The 23,449-nt window shown below is 41.4% G+C and overlaps 1 protein-coding gene across 1 annotated transcript in view; it reads right to left on the reverse strand.

Annotated features, from left to right (window-relative positions):
• Positions 1 to 5,691: 5,691 nt before the first annotated feature.
• The window catches only part of OPRD1 (opioid receptor delta 1), a 56,417-nt gene continuing 38,659 nt past the window's right edge, over positions 5,692 to 23,449 (reverse strand). Inside the window, exons 2-3 of the mRNA XM_051988027.1 lie at positions 17,964 to 18,313; positions 5,692 to 13,716 (exon numbers count right to left, since the gene is read on the reverse strand). Of these exons, the coding sequence (XP_051843987.1) occupies positions 13,175 to 13,716; positions 17,964 to 18,313 (892 nt within the window). The 3' untranslated portion in view covers positions 5,692 to 13,174. The remainder of the gene's footprint in view (positions 13,717 to 17,963; positions 18,314 to 23,449) is intronic.

The following is a 23,449-nucleotide window of genomic DNA, read 5'->3' on the forward strand; positions in this document are numbered from 1 at the left end:
GCCATGTCTAACAAAATATGGGCAACTAGGTGGCACAATGAATAGAATGCCAGGTTAAGAGTCAAGGAGATGTATTTTTCTGAGTTTAAATCTAGCCTCAGAAATTTCCTAGCTGTGGGACCTTGGGCAAGTCACTTAACCCTATTTGTCTCAGTTTCCTCATCTGTAAAATGAGTTGGAAAAGGAAATGGAAAACCATTTTAGTATCTTTGATTAGAAAAACCTAAATGAAGTCATGAAGATGGACATGAAATGACTGAACAACAGCAAAATGTACCTCATTCCATGTCTGAACTCTGCTTGTGTAGAGGATGGTTTCCTTTAGTCCTCTAGAATCAAGATCAGTTGGTGAGTGCAGTTTATATTTAGGGAAGTTGATATTTGGTATAGTATAGTACAGGGTGTCCCAAAACTCTTAATGGCTAAAATTACTTATTAGAGACTCATTCCTTTTAGCTTACAAGTTTGTTTCCCATTAGAATGGAAAATCCTTCCTTTCAGCAAAGGTAACCTCTTTAGCTCTTCTGAGTTATTAGTACCTCACAATGTATGAGTGTTAGATCCTTTCCTCGGAGCAAATTTTGGTAGGGAGAGAACAGCAGAGTGAGAAAGAGAAGAAAGGTCCTGCCCTCATATGACCACAAAACCACCCATTGCCCAAAGACTTCATTCATAGCTTTCATAGCCCCTTCAGCATGGACCTTCCAAAGGAGAGAGGGCTTATTAATCAGGGCCTTGATCCTGCCTCTTGCTTCTTACTGTAAAGTTAGAGGTTTGTATTTTTTTTTTATTTCGTTGAGCTTTTTTTTTTTTAATTGGTAGAGGGGATAAAATGGTTCAATAAGAAGAGGAAATTATTGCCTAGAAGAGGTTCTGCTGATAAATGTTCAACAATCAACTCTTCAAAAAAATGCAAGCAAGACCTAGTTTCATATTTGCTCTGCTATTAAAATTTTCTCTGCCACTTTCTACAGTCTAGACATTAGACAAAGCAATCAATTAGGCTTGGATTTGTAGCATTTGCTGATTTCCTAGGTGTAAATGCTCCTACTGAAAATTAAACAGTTGGAGAGCTGGTAGGAGCCAGCTCCAGAACACTTATGGAAGTCAAGGTCAGACAGCAAGTCAGTGGCAGAGCCAATGCAGTATTTCTGGAACAAGTCCACGAAGTAATCCCCTAGGGAGAGGGGCAGGCTACTCCGCCGAGGTAGGGAGACATCAGCTAGGGAGGCTGAGGTTGGAAAAAGTGAAGACCTTGTCTAACCTACCATCTAGTAGTTTCTGATTTTAATTATTTTTTCTTGCTAACCATGCCTCCAAAGGATCGAAAACGTTGGCAGTGCCCTCTAAATTCAGCATACACCCCCCCCCTTGACAAAGTCCTCACTATTCTGCCCTGTGGGAGCTACAGTTAGAACTTAGGTCTTCCAACAACTAACCCAATGTTTTTCCCAAACAATCTACCCTTGTTGTCGTGGAGTCATTTTTCAGTAGTGTCAGATTCTTCATGATCCCCATTCAGGGTTCTCTTGGAAAAGTTACTGGAGTGATTTGTCATTTTCTTCTCCAGCCCCATTTTACAGATGGGGAAACTGAGGTCAATGGGGTTAAATGACTTGCTCAGGGTCACACAGATAATAAGTGTCTGAGGACAGATTTGAACTCAGGGAGATGAGTCTTTCTTACTCCAGCCGCAGTACTCTATTCACTGCACTACCTAATTTCTTTTTTGAGATCAAGTTATTTTCCCTGCTCCTTAAATCAAGAGATCACTGATTGCAGTCTTTGACTAAGGCATGACTTTGGTATCTACTCCCCTTGTTACAGAAATGCTCAGCTCTGCCTCAAGGAACATTCATGACAGGAGCTGAATATGCCCAGTCCTAGGACTGTCCTCATTCTCCCATTCTAGGAAAGAGAAAAAAGACCTAGAGAAACCTTCACTTTATTGAGAATAACAGATTCGCGCCCCCCCTCCCCCTGTTCCTGGATAGAGAAATATCTTCAAATAAGCAGCACTGGAGCTTGATTAGGGGGCAGAAGATCAGTAGCCCTTCCACCTGAAGAACATCACTCTCTCTTTCCAGCCTGAGAGTTCCCTGTTCAGATATCCAGGACAATCCCCCAGGAAAAAGCCTCAGAGATAAAGGAGAAGTTAAGCTAGCTAGCTAGCTAGATAATAGATAGATAAATAGATGACAGATAGATGATAGAACTATAGATAGATAATAAGTAGATAGATGTGAGAAAAATGATTATTATTAACCAATTACTTTAAATCTACTCAGGTTTGAGTAGAGACAAATATTTTGAATAAATTGCCTAAGGCTGGGCATAGCTTGAGAACTAAATGACATAATCAAAATTCAGGTCCAGCTCTTCATTGTAATATTCATTCTTTCATTAACTATTAACCACTCAGAGTTGATTGCCACCCTGGAACATCTCTCTTCCAATGGGCGTATAAGCTATGAGTCCACTGTCATGATTGTCTTTGGTCTAAGAGAGAGATGGCCAAATGACCATCCTTTTATTAAAATGCTGGCATTGTTAACAAAATGATTAAGTTACCCTGGAATTATGCCTTTCAAACTTTTAAAATGCTATAGACAGATAGAAACCGATAAATCCCTTTATCCATCAGCAAACAGCCAACTCTGTAAAGGAAAAATGTTCCCTGGAGTCCATAGAGTAAAACTAGCAAAAGCTAGAGATGATTCACTGAGTCCAATCTATTTATTTTACAGAAGGGAAACTGAGGTCCAGTGAGGGAAAGTGACTAGGATCAGGCTGTCCATCAAGTAAATGGAAGAGCCAGGATTTGAACCCAAACTTACTGTCGTCTGGATCAGTGCTGTATCCTCTCTATTGCAGTAGAGGAGATTCAAGGAGAAAGGTTGGAAGGAGGGCTGTCTTTAGGAGATCAGATTTCTTTACAAAAATACCGAACTACTGGTTCAAGTTATTATACAGAAATATGCTTCCCAAATCCAGGGGCACAGCTTGTCTCATTCTCAGAAGGCCTTTTTTTTATTGGTGTGGAAACACTCCCAGAATGAACCCAGTTGTCATCCCCCACTGGGGCCACGATGGAACTCACCCAGCTACATGGCCTCGGAGCAAGACACACATAAATCTTCCGGGAGATGCTGCTCCACCAAGAGCCATTTATTAAAATTAGACCCACCCTGCTTAGGAAACTCAAGGGCAAAGCAAAAGGATGTTCTCATCCTCTTCAGGGATTGTTAGCACATTAACAATTGGGATCAGGGCCCAGAAAGTCATGATTTCCCTGTGCAAAAAGGTACAGAGGATCCCACACACAAAATAATCCAAGAGTTGTGTCTGCTGGGAGCTAGGGTGCACGCTAGGCTTGTTTTTGTCAATGAGTCTCCATCAGTAATACTGACTCACAGTCCCTGAGGACTAATTCATTGTTCAGAGGAGACACAGCAGGAGCCCCAAATTCACTGCATGATGGGAATGTTTGCCTCGGATTTCAAAAGCTGACTTGAAAACATCACAAAGGAATAGGGGAGGAGTGAAGGGACAATACACAGATAATCAAACTAGAAAATAGTAGTCCCCCTTTTTAGGGAGGTCGGGTGGCTGACTTGGTTTCCAAGTTTGGGCTTAGGGAAGACTCCTCCTTCCCCAATCAATATTATTTTATACATTCTTCATATATTTTTAATCTCCTAAAAGAACTTTCTAGGCTCTGACATCACCTTGTACTTAGAGTATAAATTTAAACATCAGGCCCCCAAATCTATTTTTGTAAAAAGCACTCCTCTCTCCCACTCCCCCCTTCAGAAATGTCCCAGTTCTTTTCTCCTATAGATCTCAGACACTGGGTGAGCAGAGGGGTAGGAAGCTGCAGAGTAAGCACTTTTCCCTTACAAGTTTGGAGCTGGCAGAAATCTTTAGAAATTACCTCAATCACCTTTTATATTCTAACCCTAAAAGAGGCAACTGGATAGCACAATGAATATTGTGCTGGACCAGCAGTAGAAAGGATCTGAGTTCAAATGTGACTTAGACACTTATTGGTTGTATGACCCTGAGCACCTGAAGTGCTCAGGTTCCTATAGGGAGCCTACCTATTTTCTTATCTGTAAATTGGGGACAATAATACAACTTTTGGGTTCATAAATTCCTTTACAAGATTCTGATAAAGGCCTCATTTCCAAAATATATAGAGAATTGATTCTAATTTATAAGAAACCAAGCCATTCTCCAATTGATAAATGGTCAAAGGATATGAACAATTTTCAGATGAAGAAATTGAAACTATTTCTAGTCATATGAAAAGGTGCTCTAAATTACTAGTGATCAGAGAAATGCAAATTAAGACAACTCTGAGATACCACTACACACCTCTCAGATTGGCTAAGATGATAGGAAAAGATAATGATGAATGTTGGAGGGGATGTGGGAAAACTGGAACACTGATACATTGTTGATGGAGTTGTGAATGGATCCAACCACTCTGGAGAACAATTTGGAACTATGCTCAAAAAGTTATCAAACTGTGCATACCCAGCAGTGTTTCTACTGGGCTTATATCCCAAAGAGATTTTAAAGAAGGGAAAGGGACTCACATGGGCAAAAATATTTGTGACAGCCCTCTTTGTAATAGCAAGAAACTGGAAACTGAGTGGATGCCCATCAATTGGAGAATGGCTGAATAAATTGCAGTATATGAATGTTATGGAATATAATTGTTCTGTAAGAAATGACCAGCAGGATGATTTCAGAGAGGCCTGGGGAGACTTACACAAACTGATGCTGAGTGAAATGAGCAGAACCAGGAGATGAGGATCAATTCTGATGTACGTGGCTGTCTTCAACAATGAGATGATTCAAACCAGTTCCAATTGTTCAATGATGAAAAGAGCCATCTACACCCAGAGAGAGGACTGTGGAAACTGAGTATAGCTTACAACATAGCATTTTCACTCTTTCTGTTATTGTTTGCTTGCATTTTTGTTTTCCTTGTCAGGTTTTTTTTTTCTTTCTGGATCTGATTTTTTTTTTAATCTGATTTTTCTTGTGCAGCAAAATAACTGTATAAATATATTGGACTGCCTGCCATCTAGGGACAGGGTGGGGAGGAGGAGAAAATTTAGAACAGAAGGTTTTGCAAGGATCAGTGTTGAAAGATTACCCATGCATATGCTTTGTAAATAAAAAGCTATAATAAAATAAATCTTAAAAAAAAAAAAAAAGAAATGTTTATCATGGAAAAGTGAGGCAGAGGGATCTAACTTGTATATGGTCAAACAGGGAGCTAGTTATAGAACCTCAGGATTGTGAGAAACCACAGAAGCTGTCAAGTTCAACCTACATCTAAGCAAGATTCCTTTTTATATCTCCAAGTATTCCTCTAGCCTCACTGAAAGGCTTTCAATAATCAAGAAATTCACAACCTCCCAAAGCTAAGAATTCCTTACTCTTGGACAGCTCCAAATGGTCTTTTTAAAAAATCAATACTCATTCTCTTTGACCTCTCTGGAGTCTTTTAATGCTATTGGCTCCCTTCTCTTTGTTATTCTCTTCTTTCTAGGTTTTTGGGGATACCACTGTCTCTTCGGTGTTCTGAGATTTTTCCCAGATCTGTCATACTATGTAGAATTTAGGAAGGTCCTTCCTAATAGGAGGTGGGAAAATTGAGACACTAATGTACGTTGATGGCATTGTGAACTGATTTAATCATTGTGGAGAGCAATTTAGAATTATATCCAAAGGTCTATAAAATTGTGCATATCCAGCAAAATCACTGCTAGATTTATATCCCAAAGAAATCAAAGAAAAATGAAACAGACTTATGTACACAAAAATATTTATAGCAGTTTTTTGGTGGTGGCAAAGAATTGTACATTGAGGAAATGTCCATCAATTAAGGAAGGACTGAACAAGATGTTGTATAAGATTGGGATGGAATACTATTGTTCTATAAGAAATGATGAGCAGAATGCTTTCAGAAAAAACCTGGAAAGATTTACATGAACTGATGCAAAGTGAAGCGAGCAGAATCAGGAGAACAATATATACAGTAACAGTAATATTGTACAACTGTGAGTGAGTTAACTATTCTTAGCATTACAGTGATCCAGAATAATTCCAAAAAACTTTTTGTGAAAAATGTTATCCATCTCCAGAGAAAGAACTGATGCAGTCTGAATACAGGCTGAAGCATACTTTTTAAAAAGCTTTATTTATTTTTCTTAGTTTTTTTTTTTCTGGTCTGTTTTCTTTCACAACATGACTAATATGGAAATATGTTTTGCATTACTACACATGTATAACCTATGTAAAATTACTTGATTTCTCAATGAAAGAGAAGTTTAAAGACCCAAATGTTAACATTTTAAGAAATGAATATTTAAAATTGTTTTTACATATAATTGAGAGAAATAATTTTTTTTCAAAAAAGGCTTCCTCTCATTTTATACATTCTAATGACTAATCCAGTCTGATATTTCCTAAGTCTGAGTTTTTCTACGCTTCATCCCTTGGCAAAATTATTCATTTCTACTCAACCAAGTCTTACATTATCATACATAAGGGATGGGCTCCAAACATATCTCCTAGTCTCTATAGAGATGTAACAATTTCTAGAAATGTAAGACCATGGAAAAAACAAACTTCTGGAATGATATGAGGAAGATAGAAAATGTCTTGTTGGGGGAAGGACAATAGAAATCCACATGGTATAGAGCATGCTTGTTATTGAGGTTGGGTTGTTGCTATTGGGTCAGTTTTTTTAAGCATAGATACTAAACTTGTGACATCATCAATACAGAAAACTCCTAAGTGAGGAAACTTCCTGGCATCAAGGCTGACCCCCTAACCACTACTCTATACTGCTTTTCACTACATCCTCTATGAATGTAAATTCACCGCTAATTTTGTACATAAAAACAAAAATTTGGTTTGTGATTTGGTTGTAAAAAATATAAAAACAAAAAGACCTTCATGTTTGGTGTGCTTAAGAGAAATAAACCCCAGAAAACAAACCCCTTGCCTCCCAGAACTTAATTTCTCCATTATAATTCAAGTCTTCCAGCTTCCCTTCTAGCATCTCATTGAGCTGAGTCTCCTTGGACTCTGAAACACAAGAAGAGACACATGGGAGGTCAAGCCAGAAAGGTAGGTCATCCCTACCAGCTCCCTCATTTTACAGAGAGAGAAAGTCACTTGTGTCAGGGACACACAGTGAGCTAATAATAGCCTTGCAGTACCTGTACCAGGACCTAGGTCCTTGGAGTCCTAACACTGGCTCGTTCTCATTCTGACATCTACTGGTCCTTCCAGCCACAACCACATACCCAGGCCCTGGTCACAAAATCTCTTGTTGACTTGGCAGGTCTCTCCCTACCCGATTTGCACCTATCCATGTACCTTCTATCCTTTGGGGAGGAAAGTCCGCTCAGTCCATTCTTTCTGGGGAGCCCTCTCCGATTAAACGCACTTGCTGGAAAGCTCTGTGCACTTACAGATTTACACCCTTTGGCAAATAGAGTAGTTTGCTGTGTTGCTTAGCAATTAACTGTGTTTCTTTATTTCAGCTATTCTTAGTGTCTCTATTTCCACCTGGAGTAAAGGCACCCTCAAGACAGAGACCCTAGAATCCACCCACCCCTGTCCTTCATAGTGTCTAGCACCAGACTCTGCAGAGGAGGTGGAATATTTAAAGCTGGAAGGAAACTTAAAGATTATCCTACCCAGCCCCCTCAGGAGTCCCTGAAATGTGAAAGCTATTGTCAAAGGACACATAAGAATATCCTCAATGGCAGAGTCAAGATCTGAACTCGGATCTTCTGCCTCCAAATCCATCGTGTGTTTTTCTGAATGTCTGCCCAACTATTCTCCTCAAGAACTATAACACAGAAATATTTGACAAAATGCTACTCAGAAAACATACCCAGTAGAGGTCACCAGGGACCACAAGGGTCAGTTTGGAGACTGGTTCCAGAAAATAAAACAAATTCTTGTTTGTGTTATTGGAAGAAAAAAGCTCCTCCAGAAATCTCTGCCACATGAACCTCAATCTTAATTTAGGCACTATTGTTTAGACAGGAATCATTTATACTTGCTTACTCAGGCTGACTTCATAAACTATCCCAACATGAAAGTCATTCTTTCATATATGGGGGATTCTGGTCTACACTGGTACCCTTAAGAGATGGAGCACTCCTGCCTTCAACTGGGAGTCACAAATTCTAGTCTTGCTCATTGAGTAATGGATCACCTCCTTTTGATTCTTTGAAGAGTCTCCAAATTCAAGTTTTGAGTATTGAGACGGGACTTCTACATTAGGGAGGACACTGGCTCTCCTTCTTTATCTCTGCCTCCTGCTTGCTCTAGCTTCAATTCTCAGCTAAAATCCCACCTCCAAGAGGAGTCTTCCCCAGTCTTCCTTAATCTTAGCAACATCCTTCAGAGATCCCATCTTCTCCTAGGAGAGATAGCGCACCACTCCCTCAAAGCAGTCCATTCCATTTTTGGACCACTCTAATATTATTTTCCCCTCTCTTATCAAGCCAAAAGTTGCTCTTCAAAATCTCCACCTGCTCCTCTTGGTTCTAACCTCTGGTGTCATACAGAACATCTCATCTTTTCTCTGCATCAAAACCCTTCAAGTACCTGAAGATAGGTAGCATGTCCCTCAAATGCATGCCCAGTTCCTTCAATCCACATAGGATGCAAACCAAAGGCCCTTCAACACCCTGGTTTTCCTCTGTACTCTCTCCAGCTTATCAGTTTCTTTCTTCAGCTGCACCCAAACAGAACACAACGCTTTCCCTCTCTCCCTCCCTCACCAGAGGTTATCAGGATTAAGCGACTTGCCCAGAATCACACAGCTAGTAAGTGTCATATGTCTGAAGCACAATTTGAACTGGTCTGATGAGGGCAAAGAACAGTGGGATTAGCACCTTCATTTTTCCTGGAAGCAACATCTGTCTTAATATAGCCCAAGATCTCATTAATCTCAGTGTGGCTGACATATTTCATCACTGACTGATGGAGCTTGAGGTTCACTAACATCCTCAGATTTATCTTGAAACAGCTGTTGATCGCCATCCTTCATAATCTTGAACTTGGGGAAACCTTTTTTCCCCTAAAGCTTTTCATATTAAATTTTGGGATCCTGACTTTGTCATCCTATATGAGCCATCCCTCCCAACTCAGTGTCACCAGTACTTGATGAGCAGATCATTCACCTATGCTTTTATACAGGTGCAGGACCAAGCCTAGATTCCTGGGATTGTAGACCCCATGATTAACTAAGAATCATTCATATTAGACTGGAAGTTCTTTGAAGGCAGGGACTGTTTTTTGCCTTTTTTTGAACCTCACTGCCTGGCACTGGAATCCATGTGACTACATTATCATCAGATCTACAGCTCTCCATTTTCTCCACAAGAATAGTATGAGAAACTACCAAATGCTTTGCTAAAAATCCAGGAAAAGTGTGCTACACACTCCAAATTGCATTTCTATGCCTTTTGCCTGCAGATAATTCTTATCATCACCTATGCCTGAGAGCACAATCAGCTCTGGACCTACTTCTACTAGATCCCTCCTATTCCAGGTCACAGACAGACTAGTAGGTGAAGGTTTATGTTCTTTGAGAGAACATATAAAAGAAAAGACTCATTCCAGAAGGAAACACGCACACACACCCACCCCTATCTCATTTTTTCTTTTTTCTCTTGTTTGTCATTTCTCTCTCTCCTCTCTCCCTTTCCTTCTCCCTCCTTTTTTCTCCCTTTGTTTCCTCTCTCCCCCACTCTTTTTTCTTTCTCCTCCATCCCTCTCTCATTTCCCTCTCTTCTCTCTCACTTTCTTTTCCTGCCTCCTTTCTGTTTCCTATTTCTTTTCCCCTTTCTCCCTGTCTCTCCTTCACCTGAGTTTGTCCTCTCTCCCTCCTATTCTCCTCTCTTTCTCCTGTTTCTCTCTTCTCCTCTTTCTCTTCTCCCATCTCTCTCCTCCCTTCCCCTTCCTATCCTCCCCCTTTTCCTTACTTTGTCTCATCTCCATCTCTTTCTCCTCCTTTCCCTCTGTCTCTCTTCCTTTCTGTCTCTGTCCCCTTTCCCTTTCTCTCTCCACCCCTTCATCCTCCAACCCCATCTTAATCCAGGAAGATGTCTATATGTCACTGCTTCAGGGGACAAGGTCTCAAGTCAAATACACCAAAAATGAACTCCCTCGTGCTATTTCTGTCAGAAGCATAATAACTCCCCAGTGAACTTAATGAATGGCTAGATTAAGAGAGATAATCAGTAGAAGGAAGGAAGCTTCCAGTGCTGGGTTTAGTCACTAGACAGCTGGGCTCTTCCAGCCCCTTTGGGCATGACCATAGTTATGGAGCATAGCTGGATCATCCCAAGTTCTAAAGCAGAATTCTGAGTTGCTGCCGAATAGTCCAGCAGGGGACATGACAACTTTTCATTGGGAGTGACCCAATGCATCACAATCACCTTTAATAATTCTATACCCCACCACCTGCTTCCCTATATGTGCCTGATGGAGATTGATCTCCAGGTGACTTAACCAAGTCTTAGTGGCGTGCAGGAACAAAGTCTCACAAAGGTAAAGGAAGTCAGACTTGAACTTATTCACAGACATTGAAAGGGAACTGTTAGTAGGAAGAAAATAGATACACGTGTACAAGTGCTTAGAAAGAGCAGCCAGGACCAGTTACACACAATAATTACCTCTGAATGAATAGCATGAATGAGAAGCATACAAAAGCCAGCAGCAGAGGCACATCTGGTGCTGGTGAGCAGTTAAACTGGCCATTTGCCTCGGGTGAACCCAGGGCCTTTCACCTAGTTGGTTATTTATTTTTATTTTGAGCTGTGCAATTTATAAGCAGCAGATTTGGGCAAAGTTATAGCCCTTCTGAAATTCCTTCCACCGTGGTGACATTGAGTTGCCAGTCAAGGGGGTTTCAGCATCGTCCCAGGGTTTCATCCATGGGATTCAGTGCTCCAGGAGGTTTGTCTTGTCTCTGTCTCCCCAGGAGAGTGATGATCTCTGGATGGGATTGCTACTAGGCTCTGTCTTTCTGCAAATAGAGAAGAGCTCAAGGAAGTGGCCAAAGCTGGTCAGATTACAAATGGAGGTGACCACTGGTGAGACCCCAGTCCCATCCGTATAGTTCAGAGTGTGTCTTGGAGGGTCCCCAGTTCTCCACAGTCAGGAAACAATGATGGGGTTTAAGGGAGAAGCAAAATATGGAAAGAGGGCATATGAGAGAGTTCCAGTGACTCCCCCAACTCCTACCCTGCCTCCCACTCTTCTGGCACTCTGCCAATGCCTTCCTGCACCAGCCAGGGTGCTTGGCCCTCTGAGCACCCGAAGGTGAGTGACAGCGCCACAGATACAGAGGGAAAAAAGGCTTTTGTTCCACGGAAATGACTGTCAAGGGGAGAGGAGAAGTGGATTGTTCACATTTTTTTTCTGTTTGAGATAAAAATGTCAATTTACCTCAATTTGTCCCAAAAAAGGAAGAAAATTAAATTTGTTTTTACAAGGATGTCAACTCGACACTTCAACATGAGAGCCCAAGTTAGCGTGACTGAAGGGAGAAGGAGCAGAACAAGGAAGGGGGAGGAGAGGCTCTGGGAAGAGATCTGTTCTCTGGGGAAAGAGAATCACAGAAGTGAATGTTAGAACATGAAAGGATCATCTAATTCAAACCCCTCATTTTAGTGAAAGGAGAGCTACAGCTTAGAAAGGAAGACTGACTTGCCCAGGATCAAATAGCAAGTTAGGGGCAAATCTAAAAATTGTTTCATTAAGTTTTAGAAAAAAATAAATCAAATCTACTCTGCAGCCAACTAACCCAGGGATTTTCCCTCTCCTTCCCCATCTTTCTTGACATCAGTAATTTAACGATCAAAGGAAAGAAATACTCTGGGTAGGATCATGGGGTAAAGATCCCTGACCTTACAGGTTATAGACAGGCAAATCCAGAAGAAGCGGGCAGGGAGTTCTAAGGAGCAACCAGGGACTCAATGGATAGAGTGCTGGGCCTCTAACTGAAAATCTGGTCTTAGACACTTACTAGCTGTGTGACCCTGGGCAAGTCACTTACTCTTTTCTGCTTCAGTTTCTTCATCTGTAAAATAAGCTGGAGAAGGAGATGGCAAAGCTCTCCAGTATCTTTGCCAAGAAAATTCCAAATGGAATGACTGACATAGGTGAACCAAAAACAGGAATTCTGAGACCGACTAGGTCTGTCTGTGTAGACATCTGTCTGTCTCTCCCTCCCCTTACCCCACCCACAAAAAAAAATCCATTGGGTAAAAGTTGCAAAGAGATAGATTTAAATGTGATGTCAGGGAAAAAGTAACATCATCCAGAGCTGTCCCCAAATGGAATGGGCTGCTTTAGGAAGTGGTGAATTCTCCTTCTCTAGAGGCCTTCAAGAAGAAACTGAATGACTACCTGTTGGACTCATTACCATTGGAGAGATTGTTAGTCAGATCAGAGACATCACTTAGGTCCTTTCCATCTCTGCCATTCAATGATTTTGGAAAAACCAAATCCTTGGGTAAGGGACGTCAGTATATGTATGGATGGAAGGGGTGGGAGGGAAAGAACAGGATTTCTCCTGAATCCAGCTTTAGAGGGATAACGCCACAAATTATTTCCTCCACTTCATCACAGATAAACCTGCACTAAAGTGAGACACTTAACTCTCTCACTCAAACCCAACTAGGATGGGGGTACTTTCTCCTTTCTCCCACACACTTTAAGGTTCTTAATTCCTTAATTACGCCTTCCAGGCATAGTTCCAATTATGATGGACTCCAACAGAGGTGGAGACCAGCCTTTAATTAGCTACAGGAAATCCCAAGTCTTGGGGGATGAGGGAAATGGGGAAGGGGTGAAATATCAGCCATATCCCCCAGGGTCTCAAAAAAAAAGCCCCCCACTCCCAATCCTGGTGGACCCCCCAGGAGCTGTGGCGTGGAGGTGGGGGAGGAGACAAAGAGGAGAGAGACCTTAGGATTTCCTACAGCTCGCTCCCATCTCTGATGTAGCCCCCTTCCCACCCCCACCCACCATGTGACTAAAACTCTGTAGTGGTGACCTGGGTCACTTCCGAGTTGAGCTCGGCCCCTGGGGCTGCCCGGGAGGCCGGGCCCAGCTCTAGTCAGGCCGGCCTACTGACGCCGTCCGAGGGAGAGCAGGTGGAGACTCGCTCCCGGACGGTGGCCTCCCGCGCGCGGCTGAAGCTGCTGGGCTCCCGATGGGGTCCGCGGCGGAAGGGCCGGCAGAACTCTCGGAAGCAGCGCTTGAAGTTCTCGTCCAGGAAGGCGTAAAGCACGGGGTTGAGGCTGCTGTTGGTGTAGCCCAGGGCAATGCAGAGGTGCAGGCTGGCCAGCACCAGCGGGTTCCTCTTGTCGATGTCCACGAGGGTCCACACGATGACGAAGACGTGGATGGGGGCCCAGCAGATGATGAAGGCGGCCACCACCACCAGCACCATGCGGGTGATGCGCCGCAGGTTGCGGTCCTTCTCCTTGGAGCCCGAGAGCAGGCGCACGGTGCGCAGGCGCAGAATCATCAGCCCGTAGCACACGGTGATGACCAGGATGGGGACCACGAAGGCGAAGATGAACACGCAGATCTTGGTCACGGTGTCCCAATACCAGCTGGGCTTCGGGAAGCGGAGCATGCAAACCACGATCCCGTCTGGGGGGCACAGAGACAGAAGTGGGGTTAGAGACTAGCTGAGAAGGGGCGGCTGGGGGGTAGCTGGGGCGCAGTGGATAGAGCAGCAGCCCTGGAGTCGGGAGGCCCTGAGTTCAAATCCGACCTCAGACACTTAACACTTCCTGGCTGTGTGACGTTGGGCAAGTCACTTAATCCCAGTTGCTTTAAAAAAAATAAAATAAAATAAATAAAATTTTAAAAAGACTAACTGAGCAATGACCCTTCCCCACAGCTAGATTACCAAGGCTCCAGCTGGGGCTGGCGAAGGAAGTACCAAGATTATAGAGAGCAAAGCAATCAGCCTGAGTCCCTCCCTCTCGAGTAGTCATTTTCTTCTTTTATGGCCCTGCGGTCCCCAAGCTGGGAGAATGAGAACAAGGTGCCCTCCTCCAGTCCTGTCTTGTCCCTAGCACCTGCTTAGCAAGGCTGTCCTGCATGGGAGGAGTAAGGGAATGACCACAGAGAGTCCATGGGCTGGGGAGCATGTGGATTTCTCAACTCTCCCCAGAGTGAGAACAAGGAAGAGAACCGCAGATTGAGTCAATCAGTCAGTCAACCATTTATTAGGCATTTATTATGTGTAGTGTGACAGGAACATGTTGCCTCTGAAATGTTCCTGGTGACTTACTTAAAATAAAATCTTTTTATATTTTGTCTTTTATATCACCTTCATCTAAAAAAAAAAAAAACATTTCCTTCCATGTGCTCTACTCAGGGAGCCATTTCTTTTAACAAGGATGAAAAAGATTGAAAAGAGCATTTCAGCAAAAGCAACCAACTCCACAGTGTCTGATAACATATAAGATTCCAAACCCATAGTCTTTCACCTTCACCTTCATATTTTTTTATTACAGGTTTTATTTTCAAAACATGTGTATGGATAATTTTTCATCAGCCACCCTTGCAAAACCTTGTGTTTCAAATTTTTCCCTCCCTTTCCCCCCATGGCCTCCCCTAAATAGAAAATAATCCAATATATATTAAACATGTTAAATATATATATATTAAATCCAATTTACATATATATTTATACAATTGTCATGCTGCACTAGAAAAATCAGATTAAAAAGGGGAAAAATGAGAAAGAAAACAAAATGCAAGCAAAGAAAAAAAAAGAGTGAAAATGCTATATTGTGATTCATATTCAGTTCCCACAGTCCTCTCTCTGGGTGTAGATCCTCACCTCTTAAAAAAAAAAAGGAGGTACATTTTTCCCCTCATGTAGGCAAGGAAGACAGGAATTCTAAGATGTGAATGTGAAGACACAGAAAATTCTAAGCACTGGCAGGGTTGAGGGGAATGAGAGACAAAGCGTACAGAAACCCTAAGATGAGAACATACAGGCAGGAACAGCAGGAAGGCCAGTTTGGTGGAGTGCATAAAGGGGAATAAAGTGTAATGAGGCTTGAAAGGTCAGTTGAAGCCAGGTCATAATGGATTTTTGATTTGATATTGGAGATAATACGCAATTTCAGATAAAAGGGAGCCACTGAAGTTTATTCAGCCAATTTAGGTGCCTCTCAGTAGAATCAACTTGAGGGACAAAAAGAAACTGAAAAGAATGACTAGTATGTGCCACCCTTAAAGAGCCTACTTCAACACTCCACAGGGACTAGCTTAGTGCCAGCAGGGAATAGATGCCAAGCGACCAATATACTTTTTACAGCTGGTGACAAGACATACGGGTCGGGGGGTAGGGGGGAGGGGGAGGAAGGGCCTGATTTCTGACTGAGGTTGCTCCCAGATGCCACCTTGACCTTCTTCCCTACCTCCCTCATTACCCTATCCCTTCCCTATCAAGTCAGGAGGGTGGGCAAGGCTTTCTGGCAGCTGATTCATTATCAATGGGAGTTAAGGGAAGGGTGGGCAACAGCAGCAACAGTCAATCCTGCCCCTCCCCTCTTGCCTTCTGAGATGAGCTCTGAAAAGATTCACCCTGAACCAATTTCTGATTCTCCATATTTGGTGAGAATAACAACCTCTGTTTTGGCTTCTTAGCCATAAATGTAGGCATGGAGAAGGGGAGAATCCAGTGATTGTCTTACCTCACTGATTTTCAACAAGAAGGAATAGAGTGGGTCTTTAGGAGGGGGCACTGAGGTGATATCAACCAAGGGACAATGTGCAGAGGGACAGGGAACACTGAAATGGGTTATACAGACTCATAGGATCCTGGAGTTGAAAGGGTCTTTGGATGTCATTTAGTCTATCTATCCTGCCCAATGGGAGGATTTCATCCTTTGACATCTACTGCCAACCAATGAATGATTATCCAGCCTTGCCTTAAATACTTCTAGCAACAGGGAACTTGTTACATCACAAGACAACGAGTTTCCAAAGAAATATAGGGAATGATCCCTGTGAGGACACATCTGCCCCTCTGTCTATGATCCATTAGGGTCACTCTTGGCTCTTTGTAACACTGGTTGTTAAACCACTCTGATCTGATGCTTGCAATAGGAGCTTAAACACCTTTCATAACCTTCCTTAGGCAGGTGAGCACTGGACAGTGACACTGACCTCCTTCTTGTTCCTCAAACAAGATCTTCCATCTCTCAACTCTGGGCATTTTCACACACTATTCTCTATGCATGGAATGCTCTCCCTCTCATCTTCCTCCTGATTTCCTTCAAATCCCAGTTAAAATCCCAACTTCTGCAAGAAGCCTTTCCCAATCCCTCTAATTCCCTTTATTGATTATCTCTACTTTATTCTGTATGTAGCTTGTTTGTACATAATTATTTACATGTTCTCTCCCCCCTTTAAATTGTAAGCTCCTCAAGGGCAGGAACTGTCTTTTTCTCATGTCTCTAGAACTTAGCAAAGTCCCTGGTACACAGTAGGATGCTTAATAAAGAGTTACTGACTAACTGGCCAGGACCCATTCCATTCCCATGTTCTCTCCAGCCCTGTCCCAAAGGACTTGCCACTCTGGGCTTGTTCGAAGTTGATGCTATTTGTCCTTCATGTTTGAAGAGGACCAATGACGTCACAGATGAGGTTGTGACTTGTGCGTGAACTGGATTTAAATGAGACACAGCTGTGCAATAGCATCAGCCTTACTTTCTCTGAAATGAGAGCATCACAGAAGGTATGGAGAAAGTCACTTGTCAAAAGCTACCCTGAAGAGCCAGTATGTCAAACGACAATCTGAGTTCAAATTCCAACTCTAATTTTTACCATCTGTCAGAAAGTTAATAAATATTTATTAATCACTTACTCTATTCCAGGTACTATACTAAATTCTGGGGATGCAAAGAAAAGGAAAAGCACAGTCCCCACCTCAAAGAGCTACTTCACAGTCTATGGAGGAAATAGCATACAAAAAGCTATGTACAAATAAGACATAGACAGGACAAATTGGAAGTAACCAACAGAAGGAATGCACTAGAATTAAGGGGTCAGTAACTGTGCAGCCATAGGGAAGTCTTAACCTCTTGGAACCTAGTCCCCTTATCTGTAAAGTTGGTATAATAACATCTACCTTACAGGTTTGGCATGAGGGCAAAATGAAATCATGTATAGAAGGTACTTTGCATTATATCTAAATGTCAATTCTTATTATTCTTCTCTGGAAATGACTCAGAGAGATCTCTCTTCACTTAGGTTTGAGCCCTGACCAGATTTTATAGCTGAATTATTATCAGAAGCAAGATTTGAACCCTGCTTTTCCTATTTCCCAGGCCAATGCTCTCTCTACTTTGCAAAAATTAATGAATGTGATCTTACTTAGATTTTTGTCTTGAACTCAGCTCTCCACCCCACTAAGTCTATTACTTCAAGCTAGACTTTTCTGGCAACTAGCAATTTGCCACTTCACTCCAGGTTGTAGGCAAAACAGTCATCCCAGCCAAGGATTCACACATAGATCTAACAAGAGGAACTTCTCAACCCTAGCCCCATGGGCAAAAGGCAAGAATTGAGGCTGCCCTTCAAGTGAGCTCAAGGATGAGACCAGGAGAAAGACACATACTGGCCAGTTTCCTGTTTCTCAGAGATTAATTACTCATATGTTTCCCTGGTCAGTCAACGTTGTCCATTGATCAATCAAGTTAGTTGAGTCTGACAGCTTGTAAGCTAGTAGGAGAATTACAAATATTCACCAATCCCAATGTGGAACCTATATTCTCTCTGCACCCATTGACTTTGACACTTTAGCAACTGAGGACTCACTACCTTATAAGGCAGTAAATTTCCAAAGGAATCTGGGGAATCAACATACTTACCCTTGGCCTGAGTCACAGCCATGATCATGATAGGCACACCAATGCCAGAGGAAAGGAGCCAGATACAGATGTTGATCAGTTTTGCTTTGGCTGGTGTGCGGAAATCCAGGGCTTTAACTGGGTGGCAGACAGCAATGTAGCGGTCCACACTCATCATGGTGAGGGTAAAGATGCTGGTGAACATGTTGTAATAATCGATAGAGAGAACCACCTTGCAAAGCAGCTCGCCAAAAGGCCACGTCTCCATCAGGTACTTGGCACTCTGGAAGGGCAGTGTGCTGGTGGCCAAGGCATCAGCCAGGGCCAGGTTGAAGATGTAGATATTGGTTGCTGTCTTCATCTTGGTGTATCTGAAGAGGGAGAAACAACCAAAGAGAGCTTTCTCACTTTCCATATTTGTCAGGGGCCAATGAGCCATTTACCAGAGGAAGGAAGAAGAAAAGAGAGAATGAGACAGAGACAGACACAAACACAGACAGAAATAGAGAGACAGAGACAGACAGAGAAACAGAAAGAGAAAACAGAAGAAAAAAGAAAGGGAAGAGAGACAGAGACAGAGAGAGAAAGAAAAAAAGAAACAGACAAAGAGACAGAAGAGGTTTAGAGCTGGAAATTACCCTTCAGTTTTTTGTTTTCCAGTTGAGAAAACGGAAGCCCAGAGGGGTTAACTGATTTGTCAAAGGTCACACATATATTGAGAGATGCAAAGAATTTTTTATTCTAGCTGGAAGACGGGGGAGGGGAAAAAGTCTGGAACACTTAAACTCCACCATTTGTCTGGCCACCTGGGAATGCTCCTGGCTAGCTATCAGGCAAGTGGAGCTAGAAAATGGGTCCCTGGGTCCTTTCCTTTATGATGTTACACTACACATGAAAAGCACTCAGCCAGTCTTTAACCTCTATATAAATATTATGCAGCTAGAGTGGTGCAATGGATAGATGCTGTACCTAGATCAGACAGATTCATCTTCCTAAGTTCAAATCTGACCTCAGATACTTCCTAGATCTTCAACCCTGAGCAAGTCACTTAACTCTTTTTGCCTCAGTTTCCTCATCTGTTAAAATAAGCTGGAGAAGGAAATGACAAACTACTCCAGTGTCTCTGCCAAGAAAATCCAAATGGAGTCACAAAGAATCAGCTATGGCTGAAAAAAGATAAAATAACATACGAATGTCAGGAATTTTCATCCTCATTACAACTCAATCTCCAATCAAAATGCAAATCAAAACAACTCTGAGCATCGTTATTACTATAGTCTCCAAATCAAAACAATTCTGAGTTATCACCTAATAGCCAGAAAACTGGAAAAATTGGCAAATGGTGGAAAATTTAAGGGGCTATAGAAAGACAGGCACATTAATAGGCTTTTGTTGGAACTATGAATTGGTTCAACCATTGTGGAAAGCAACTAGAATTATCTATGCATACTCTTTGACTGAAAGATCCTAGAGTTACACATATACTCCCAAAGAAAACAAATATCATCATAATAGTAAGTATTTATATTTACTTTAAGGTTTGCAAAATACATATATGATCTCAATTAATCCTCACAACAACCTGAGAGGTAGGTTTTTTACCTATTTTACAGATGAAGAAATTGAGGCTGAGAAAGGTTAAATGACTTGCCCAAGCTCATACAGCTATTAAGTATTTGAGGTAGAATTTGAAACACAGATCTTCTCAAGTTCAAATCCAACACTCCATCCACTGTTGGCTCATAGGAAGATTCTAAAGCAAACATAGCAGCACTTTTTGTGGTAGCAAAGAAAATGAAAAAAATGGCTATCAGTGAGGAGTGGCTAAACAAACTGATATATGAATGTGATGAAATATTGCTGTACCACTAACAATAATAATTATTATTATGAATATTTACATAGTGTTTACTATGTGCCAGACACTGTGCTAAATGCTTTACTATTATTTCAATTGCTCCTAACAACAATCCTGAGAGAGAATGCTATTATGATTCCCATTTTACAGTTGAGTAAACTGAGGAAGACAGAAGTTAAGTGACTTAGTAAGTTATCTGAGGCTCGATTTGAATACAGGTCTCCTTGACCTCAAGCCTGACCCTTTTGCTATGATGAATATGGAGAAGCAAGGACATATATTGTATGAAGAGACTGAATATGAAATGTGCAAAAATGATCCACCCTACTGCAACAGTGTAAATGGAAAAATAGCAATAAAATTCAAATTGAATATTAGGTTAATTCATCATCAAAAACCAAGTTTGATCCTGAAGAAGAGGCGAGAAAATGTGTTTCTTGCCCTCCTTTGCAGAGGCGAGAGGGGTGGGGGGGGCTGATTGTGGGACATGACATAGATTATTCAATTCAACTACTGTGTGGATAAATTTCACTCGGCTGCTTTCTCTCATCATCTGTCTCTCTGTCTCATTTTTTGTTACAAGGCCAGCTCTCTGTGGAAAGGGGAGAGATCTATATATATATTGGAAATGAAAGTAATATAAAAACAAAAGATATCACTAAAAAGGTCAAGGCAAGTCTTATTTCCCAGACCCTCTCATCTCCCATTTAATAACGCCCACACAAAGCAGACTCTGACTTCAGCTCCTCTTCATGTTTAATGGTAGCAGAGATGATGACAAGGTGGGGGAGCAATTCACATAAAAGAGGCTGAAGGGGATACAAAGGAAATTGCACTAATTTGGGAATCTGAGACTTTGGGTTTGAATCACAGTCTTTCCATTTACTATCTATATGACTGAGGGCAAAGCCTGTCACCTCTCAATTTTCTTGGCTTCCATAAAGTGGGGGAACTTAGCACAGATGGCCTCCTTTCTGACTCCTATAAGTATTTCCACAGTCAGCCTGAGTGGGCCAGTGGGACTGGAAATCTCATGGAGGGGGGAGGGTCAAAAAAATCAGGCTTCAGTCCTAGAACCATCATTTTCTTTTCTTTTCTTTTCTTTTTTTTTTTTTTTTGAGGGAGCATTTGAGTTGAACTTTATTTTTTTATTAAAGCTTTTTATTTTCAAAACATATGCATGGATAATTTTCATCATTCACCCTTGCAAAACCTTGTGTTCCAAATTTTTTCCTTCCCCCAACCCTCTCCCCTAGATGACAAGTAATCCAGTATATGTTAAACATGCAATATATTTCCACAAAACATGATGCACAAGAAAAATCAGATCAAAAAGGAAAAAATGAGAAAGAAAACAAAATGCAAGCAAACAACTATAACATAAAAATACTATGTTGTGATTCACCCTCACTTCCTACAGTGCTCTTTCTGGATATAGATGATTCTCTTCATCACAAGATTATTGGAACTGGCCTAAATCATTTCATTGTTGAAAAGAGCCATGTCTATCAGAACTGATCATTTTATAATCTCATTGTTGCCGTATACAATTCCCCTGGTTCTGCTCACTTCACTTAGCATCAGTTTATGTAAGCCTCTCCAGGACTTTCTGAAATCATCCTGCTGATCATTTCTTATGGAACAATAATATTCCATAACATTCATATACCATAACTTATTCAATCATTCTCCGACCGATGGGCATCCACTCAGTTTCCAGTTCTTTACCACTATAAAAAGGGTTGCCACAAATATTTTTGCACGTGTGAGTGATTTTATGATCTCTTTGTGATACAGACTCAATAGAGACACTGCTGGATTAAAAGGCATGCACAGTTTGATAACCTTTGGGGAATAATGGAACCATAATTTTCAAGTTGTAAGTCTGACTATGGACAAGAATATCAGTCAATCAACAAGCATTTATTAAGCACCTACTAAGTACCACCAAAAGTGACCAAGGTCATCTAGGTGTGGAAGCAGATAGAGCTCTGAGCTCAGAATCAAGAAGACTAATTTTTATTTCAAATTTATTTCAAATCTAGCCTCAGACACTTACAAGTTATGTGATTCTGGGCAAGTCACTTAACTATATTTGCCTCAGTTTCCTTATCTATATAATTAGGTGAAGAAGGAAATGGCAAACTTCTCTGATATCTTTGCCTTTCCCTCCATAAAACAAATTGGGAGAGGGAGTGTCAAGAAGAATCAAACAAAGACTGAAAAACAACTGAACAACAAAAAAGTGCTAGATACTATGCAAGGTACTATGAAAGGAGGAAAAAGACAAAAATGAAGCACTTCTTGCCCTACAGATCTTTAAATTCAATATTAGGAAGTCAATATGTACATACATACACACAAACATACATATGTATGTATAAATGTATATATACATAATATATACATACAAAATAAATGCAAATAAATCATTGAAGTTAAATGAAACATAGTTGGGGCACTCACTAACAGGGAGAGGGTAAAAAGAATAAGGAAAGTGCAGAAGGTGGTGCTAGAACTGAGTCTTGTGAGACGATGAGATGATGATGAGATAGATTCTGGGAGAAAGAAGTGTATTCTAGGCATAGTAGACAGCCAGTGAATGAAAAGATATGGAGATGGGAGAAAGAGATCTATGTAGAAGATAAAGTTCTGTCTGTAGAGAGAAGAACAGTTTGACTGGATGAAAGGTGGGAACTGGGGAGGAATATACAGTGAGAGCAGAAAGATGAGTCGAGTTGTGAAGGGCCTTAAAAGCTAAACAAGGGAGTTTCTATTTCATCTAAGAGGCAATAGGGAGCCATCATAGTTTTCTGAGTAAGGGAGTGATATGGTCAGATAGTTATTTAAGAAAAACAACTGAGAGTTATGTGGAGGATGAATTGGAGAGGGAAGAGATTTGAGATGGGTAAGATAGCAATGAGATCTCTTAAGCCTCAGTTTTCTCCTCTGCCAAATGGGAGTAACAACACTTCATTAAAATGCCATGGGGCTCAGTTGAGGTTATATATGCCCCTACTCTTTAGATATGAGCTATTTAGAAGCACAGTGGAGAATCTGAATCTGATCATGGAGTTCCTGCTCAGTCACTTACCAGCTTTGTGACCATTGGTATGCCAATTAACTGTACTGTTCCTCAGTTTCCTAATTTGCAGAAGAGGTTTATAATACATGGTTTGACTCATGAGGCATCTTGAGAATCAAACAAGATGATGTAGGTTAAACAATATCCATATTTCTATTCATAAGACTTCAGATCTAAAGCTAGAAGAGTTCTGAAAGTTCTAACCTCCCCAATTTTCAGAGGAGAAAATTGAAGATTGGCAAAATTAAATGACTTGTCCAAGCTCATACAGATAAATAATAGAACAAGGATCCAAATCTCTATCCTTCAACTTCAAATCTAAAGCTTTGTCTTACAAACGTGTTCTTTTTGTGTCTCCTTTGAAAGAGTCCACAGCTTCATTAATGTGGGTTTTCCCTGCACCCCTGCTGCCCACAGCCCCTCCATCCCTCAGACAGCCTGCCTAAATTTTTTGAAGGCTGGATTTTGGAACCGAGATTATGAACCCAGAAGGACTTTAGACGTAACTTAGTACAACCTAACTAATTTTTAAAAAGTTGTTGTTGTTGTTTTTCTTTGTTCATA

This window comes from Antechinus flavipes, chromosome 3 (assembly GCF_016432865.1).
Source record: "Antechinus flavipes isolate AdamAnt ecotype Samford, QLD, Australia chromosome 3, AdamAnt_v2, whole genome shotgun sequence".
Classification (NCBI taxonomy): Eukaryota; Metazoa; Chordata; class Mammalia; order Dasyuromorphia; family Dasyuridae; genus Antechinus; species Antechinus flavipes.